This window comes from Eutrigla gurnardus, assembly GCF_963514095.1.
Source record: "Eutrigla gurnardus genome assembly, chromosome: 16".
Classification (NCBI taxonomy): domain Eukaryota; kingdom Metazoa; phylum Chordata; class Actinopteri; order Perciformes; family Triglidae; genus Eutrigla; species Eutrigla gurnardus.
Genome location: NC_139927.1, coordinates 10,514,322 through 10,521,449, shown reverse-complemented (window position 1 = coordinate 10,521,449; position 7,128 = coordinate 10,514,322). Strand labels below are relative to the sequence as shown.

The 7,128-nt window shown below is 50.6% G+C and overlaps 1 protein-coding gene across 1 annotated transcript in view; it reads left to right on the top strand.

Moving 5' to 3' along the window:
- The first annotated feature begins 2,488 nt into the window (after positions 1-2,488).
- mycn (MYCN proto-oncogene, bHLH transcription factor) overlaps positions 2,489-7,128 on the top strand; it is a 5,418-nt gene continuing 778 nt past the window's right edge. Inside the window, exons 1-3 of the mRNA XM_084029997.1 lie at positions 2,489-2,625; positions 3,055-3,703; positions 5,823-7,128. The exon at positions 5,823-7,128 is cut by the window's right edge and continues 778 nt beyond it. Coding sequence (XP_083886123.1) covers positions 3,079-3,703; positions 5,823-6,592 — 1,395 coding nt within the window. The 5' untranslated portion in view covers positions 2,489-2,625; positions 3,055-3,078 and the 3' untranslated portion in view covers positions 6,593-7,128. The remainder of the gene's footprint in view (positions 2,626-3,054; positions 3,704-5,822) is intronic.

Genomic DNA, 7,128 nt, shown 5'->3' with positions numbered 1-7,128 from the left:
ACCTTGTAATACTGTCTGCACATAAAGACAGAACATAAAAGGGATGGTCCTATAGTAGCAAATTCACTCAGAACATTATAAAGACTATTATTAAGCATACCCTATGTGATGTAAATGGGCTAGACAAAATCCCGAAACCGGGTCTCATTGCTGGTGTTTTAACACGGTGGCAACAGATAGAATGTAGGGTATGTGGTCGGGGCCTGTCCCGACGTCACTGCGGCAGGTTTTTACTCACAATATGCTCGTCTTTGCACTATTCACTGGGGTGACTTATGAATCTTTTATCAAAACTGGCCTAATTGCTTAACCATCCATGTCCCGGTCCAGTGGTGAGGGGTGGGAGGGGGGGACTGGGCATGCCACGCCTGTCAGAAAAACAACAGGCAAAGACGCCAGCATCGGTCCACCTCTGGACAAGTCTGCCCCTTTTTCTCCACGTCAAAGACTATTTTCATATGGACTTTCATTTATCCAAGGTGGTCCCGCCGTGAGGGGGGGGGGGGGGGGGGGTCATTAGCAGAGAAAGTGTATTGTTGTCTTTAATGTGGGGTGAGCTTTGCCCAAATCAGCAATAACCAGATGTAAGAATCATATCAACATCTGAGTCATTTCAGTGATTTTTCCCCTCGATGCAAAGACAACAGCATAAAGCCCATTTACTCAATAACCATCATCTTATGGATGCTTTTACTCCGCTGCTTTACAGAGAACATGCAGCAGTATACAGCTTCCTGTCCCCACTCTGCACTGACTGGACACACACACACAAAAAAACTTTCCCTTCGGTTCTCACTCCCACTCTCTGCCCTGTTTCACAGCAGAGGAAGCTGCTGCTGTCGCTGCTGCTGCTGCTGCTGGAGGGTCAGAGCAGCAGTTTGAGAAAAAAAGTAAATGAGCGGACGGACAAGAGCCTGTGGGGAGTTTTTGACTCCCAAACCATCTCTACGGTTCCTGAGAGCCGAGCAGCCAGACCCAGGAAACTCCCCGCTATTCCTACTCTGTGGACAAAACAGCTGCAGATTCTCACTTTTCGCAGGCTGTGGTTGTTTGAACTCAACCCCCAACTGATATTTCTACATCCACTACTTGTACTCAAATTGTGATTTCACACAATTCTATATTGTTAAACACCATTTCAAATTACATATATAAACTTATTGTGAATTTTTTTTTTTTTTTTTTTTTGGCTACCAAATGGTGTTTTCATCATCTTCTATTGTTTGGCTGAAAAATACTGGAAGCTGTCATTCTTCCTGCTCACAGCTGGCGTTCCGTTCCGTAAACGTTTTCCCTGAATAAGTCAATATCAGGGACTGTGTGTGCGTCTGTGCCTGTGCGCATAATTACAGATGCGCCATTCCTCCTAAGCTGTCATTAGAAAAAAAAGGGAATGGGAATGACTCCAGGCTACAACCACCGCTTGCGGTTACGTAACATTCTGTCTTAATCCGGAGACAGCTGAAAACGACCCGGACCTGCAGCCTATTGTCTGAGCAAATGTTGCTCCTTACAGTTATTATTTTTTTACAAGCGGGAGTTTGTATTTTCACAGTTAAAAAAAAAGAAAAGAAAACAACTCTGGATGCCTTTGTCTGTCTGGCTGTGTTTTGGTGATGGTGCGCATATCGGCTGCTGTTCTCCGAGTGTCCGTGTGAGGGCGCAGTGAGCCGTGCTTCGCCTTTCATCCAGGGATGCTGGTGGCTCTCAGACAAAAGAGAGAACGATATTCAGGAGAGCAGCAGGAAGTGGAGCAACACATCTCCGCACAGCATATGGAACGAGTGCGCGTTCATAACAAGTGATGTTTACACGTTTCATATCTATAGAAATTATTATTTGACCACTATTTAATAGCATTTGGGAAAATTAAGGCACATTTATTCTAGCTGTGAAATAAAAACAAATAATACAATTGAGCAACATTAATTGTTTTATCACTGTTAAATAAAAAAAATACTATTTATATATTATTTGTGTTTAAGAGTTTGTGTGTGTGTGTTGGGGGGGGGGGGGGGGGGTCAAAAACACTGCACTTTGCATGGACGTCTGAAGCTCTCGGGACATTATAGTAGCCAGCCTACTGCAGTGCCCTTGAGCAAACATGAGCAAGACATCAAATCACTAACAGCCGCCGGGTCCGCTTCCACACTTTCAGAGCTGATCCTGAGTCTGACATCCCAGTGGAGAGATGGGGGATGAGGAGAAAGCCAGTTCGCCGGAGGGCCGTCAATAATATACATTTTTTCATTTCTTTCACTCGTTCTTTCTCTCTCCTTCGCCCTTTCTTGCCTGCTTCGCAATGTTAAGGCTGTTTTCTCGATTCACCTTGAAAGAAAAGCTCCCAGCCAGTCTGTCTCCCGCGCCGCATCAAACCTTCGAAGCCCGACTGTACCCCCCCCCCCCCCCCCCCCCTCCAAGCCTGGGAGGGAGGAGTCTGCTTTCCTCCCGCAGAACTGAGTCTATAACACTCCGCAGCCAGCAACCATGTGTGTCAGAGGACTGTCTGTGCTCCCTAAGTAGATGACCGCTCCAAAATCTGGTGTCTGTATTACTGACTGTGAGATACGAGATAAGAAAAAAAAAGAAATTGGTTCGCACATCACCATCCCGAGTCAGGACAAGGTGAGCATCTTCTCCTTCCAGCGGTGACGTGCAGAAACGCGTTTTATTTCCCCACTCACACACAGCGGTTTCTCTGTTGGTGATGTGATTGTTGTCATTCCATGTGTATTTCTGTAAACGTTTTGTTTTGTTGTTGTTGTTTTTTTTAAATCACTTTTTTTTTTTTTTTTTTTGGGCATGTCGTTTTGCAGACTTTGTGCGTCACGGTCACATTTACGCACGTTCTCCTGTGAGATTTGCGTGGAGTAAAGTGTGGAATTCTGTGGAGCAGACTGCGTGTCTGTGTGTGGGCTTTGACTCATGCTCTCTCTCCCTCTCTCTCTCTCTCTGAAGCGTAGTTTTCAGGTGTGAGAGAGAGAGTGAGGGAGTGAGTGGGAGAGACGCTCTTTTCCTTCTGGAGACTTACGCGTCTTTTGTTCCTTTTTACAGGTTTTCCTTTGATTGGGGGACAGAATGCCGGCGATCACAAGTAAAAACTCCGATTTGGAGTTTGACTCCTTACAACCGTGTTTCTACCCGGACGAGGACGACTTCTACTTCTGTGGTCCCGACTCTGCGCCACCAGGGGAGGACATCTGGAAGAAATTCGAGTTGTTGCCCACTCCGCCTCTCTCCCCGAGCCGAGCCGCGCTACCGGGCGAGCAGGCGACCGCCTCCCCGGAAGCGGACCCTCTGGGCTTCGGCTTGGGGGACCCGCTGGACTGGGCTTCCGAGCTGCTGCTCCTGCCCGAGGACGATATCTGGGGGACGTCCGACGATGGGGACCTGTTCGGCTCCGTTTTGGATACTAACCCCGACAATATCATTATCCAAGACTGTATGTGGAGCGGCTTCTCCGCCAGGGAAAAGCTGGAGCGGGTGGTCTCGGAGAAACTCGGCAAGGCTATTTCCACGGCTGCGGGAGGCGCCAGGAACGTGTGCGTCAAGCCGCCGGAGGTCGAGAGCCCCAGCTCGGTGACAGAGTGCGTGGACCCCACGGTGGTCTTCCCTTTCCCGGTACACAAGAAGAACGGCAGCAGGGACTCAACCGGGACCGTTAACACGACCACGAGCCACGAGAGTGCGCCCAGTGACTCCGGTAAGAACCCAAAGACTCGCTAAAAGCTTTTGTTTCCGTCTTTTATCAAATACTGGTGGGAAACTGAAACATAATAATATTATGATTATTATTGTTATTATGACTCGTATCATTAGTTTTATTATTGGCCTTATCGTCATTATTATCATCGTTGTTATTATTATTGTGAGTGAGCTTGTTCATATGACTGGCCCAGAATCGGATTATCTCGTTACATTCCACGCACGCACACACGCGCACACACGCGCGCGCGCACACACACACTGGAGTAGTGACACAGTGAACGGGGTTTATGTAATCAGCGGGCTCTTCATCCGGCAGATGGCAGTAAAATGGGGGATTGTGTGCCTTCCTGAACCCGGTTGGCATCAGAGGGGAAACAAAAAGACAAGCACGCTCACACTGACCGGCCGGCTGCGGGGAGGGAAGATGGAAATGTGTTCAAACGACGCGATGAAGTGTCCGCTTTTCATCGACTTGGATTAAGAGACATTGGCGCACAGCGGGGGGGGGGGGACACACTGGCGCTTGTTTTTGGGGACAGTCTGTTCAAGCTGCGTTGAGTTCGGCTAAAACTGGAGTTACATAGCAAAATAAACGACTGACATACTCTTGTTTTTCATATTCGTTTGAGGTATGATGTCGGAAGTAATACACGTTTAGAGTGCTGTGTGTTTAATCGCCCCGAGACTTCATCTCCCGTCTATTACCGCCTACGAGTTTCCTAAACAAACACTCACGAGTCCTTATCAGCGTGTTTTTGCTGCACAAAGGCCTCCAGCTTGGCACAGAGGGTAGACTCAGCCAGCCTTGGCAAACACCTCCTCCACCGCGAAGAAAAGAGGACGGAGGAGGGCCCTGGCTGCTTCTTTTTCAAGGGGTGGGGTGGTGGGAGGGAGGGGGTGACAGCTTTGAACGAGCGCTCCATCTCGACAGCTGTCTCCCTGGCGCCGCTCCAGCACCGAGGCTTAAAGGGTGGTGATCCGATCGCCTGCCGCCCCACCACCCTGCGCGCAGCACCGCTCCAATGCGCTTCCGCCGCTCGCTGCGTAAAAGACGCGTCCCTCTTTGTGCTGCGGGCGTTATTTACTCCCTCAATCCATCACAGAGACGCAGACTTTACAGGCTACAATTATATAAGAGGCTTGCAGAAGGGGGCACCCACGCCAAAACTCAGTTGTATACAGTGGCAGAGGGGTTTGGATGATATTTTATCTCCCCATGCAGACATGTTGCACTCTTCCTTTTCACCCCCCAGCTCCAATAAATGAGCTGTTCCAATCTGAACACCAAACAGCTTCACATGTGGCAAAGCCAGAGCCACGCCCCCTCATCCACCCAGCTGTGCCCAGCTTTGTTTTGATGGCAGGGCCAGATCGAGTGTGTGTGTGTGTTCAGTGAGTGTGTGGAGACAGCGTCCCGGTGCAGCGCTGTCTGAAGTGGGTTACTGTAAAGCTGTAAAATGCCACACTCTCTCAGATGCTCCTGAGCTGATAATGAGAGCCATTATCACAAAAGGCATTTTAACTGGGCCTCACACTCTCCGCTCATGATTGGCCACTTCCTCTCATCTTCAAAGGCGCCGGGGCCCGTGATAAGTCTCAGCTGCTCGCCTCGATTCCCCGGTGCAAGGTATTAAGACGGAGAGAGCTCAGCTGGGAAGAAGATGAGTCTTTTTTTTTGACTTCATCAGAGGTCAAAGTTAAAGTGAAGTTCTTAATGGCTTTCGCAGCGTCAGCGTCACACCGTCTGCACTGATAGACTGGAGGCATCCGACTAAGACTGTCTGGTCTCACCGGAGAAGATTAGGGGAAGTTTTTTGAAGGAGGGTTAGAGAAGGAAAGGCAGAAATCCAGCCTGTCTGCTCGGTGCCGAGACTGAGCATGTCAACGCCTGCAGAGTAGATTAGCCGAGGAGTGACTGACACTAAGCATTAAGAGGGTTCTGCTTAAGCAAACATGCGTTGAGCAACGCTCTAGCTCCCACACTCTCTCCCTCTCACTCACTCTTGATCTCACTCGCTCACATACCTGTCACCTGCTGGGACATAGATGACATAGTGGGAATTCTTGGTGCGTCAGAGCGACTAAGTCACTCACACTCTGCTTTCTTTTCACAGAAGACGAAGATGACGATGACGACGACGACGAGGATGATGATGATGATGAAGACGAGGAGGAGGATGACGATGATGATGAGGACGATGAGGAAGAGGAGGAGGAGATTGATGTGGTGACGGTAGAGAAGAGGCGCTCCACGATAAACAAGGCGTCGCCCATGGCGACGGGCACCGTCACCATATCGGTGCATCCCAAGAGCCAGGAGGCGAGGGGGTCCGGCGTGGTGAGCCGGTTCGTCAGCCGAGCCCCTCAGGAGCTGATCCTGAAGAGGAGCACGGTCCACCAGCAGCAACACAACTACGCCGCCCCGTCGCCATACACGTCGGACGACGACCCCACACCGCCTCCAAAGAAGCAAAGGACCTCAGACGCGCCCCGGCCTCCCTCCAGGAGCATCTCGTCCTCCTCCAGCTCCTCCTCCACGTCCTGCAGCTCGCTCGGCGGCGCGTCGCGCAGCAAGCGCAGCGCCAGCGGCGACAGCAGCCCGCGCGGCAGCTCCGACTCGGAGGACAGCGAGCGCCGACGCAACCACAACATCCTGGAGCGCCAGCGCCGCAACGACCTGCGCTCCAGCTTCCTGACGCTGCGCGACCACGTGCCCGAGCTGGCGCAGAACGAGAAGGCGGCCAAGGTGCTGATCCTGAAGAAGGCCACCGAGTACGTGAGCTCGCTGGAGACGGAGGAGACGAGGCTCCAGCAGGAGAAGGACAGGCTTCACGCCCGCAGGCAGCAGCTGATGCGCAGGCTGGAGCAGGCTAGGACTCGCTAACAGACAAACCACTACAACACAGAAACACTCACATATACCCTGGACGACCCCCACCCCCACCCCTACAGTTAGACGCACACACACATAGGCCCATCCACTTAAGCACAAACACATAGGCCTGTATATCTGCACCAACATCTCAAGAGGACGTTTATCTTCGGATGTCGACACACACACACACCAAACACACACACACACACACACACACACTGGGGAGGAGGGGGGTCACCGGGGGATGCTCGGACTTTCACTGCCGCCACTTTTTTTGCACATTTGTTGACGTTAAGAATGTTTAGGGTTTTTCTTTTTCAATCCAGTCACATTGAGGAAAGATTTTTTTTTTTTTTTAAACAAGAAAAGAATGAGGAAGGAGCGAGGACACACCTTGTTTTGGTCTTCCCTTCCCCCTGTTGTTGTTTTTTTTTTAAATATCATTTGTATCTTGTTGTTTTTTGTACTCACTGTGACACCAGCCTGGAAGCAGGCGACTCCCACAGGGACGGGGTGTAAGAGGGCACTTTGTTTGGAGAGTTCAC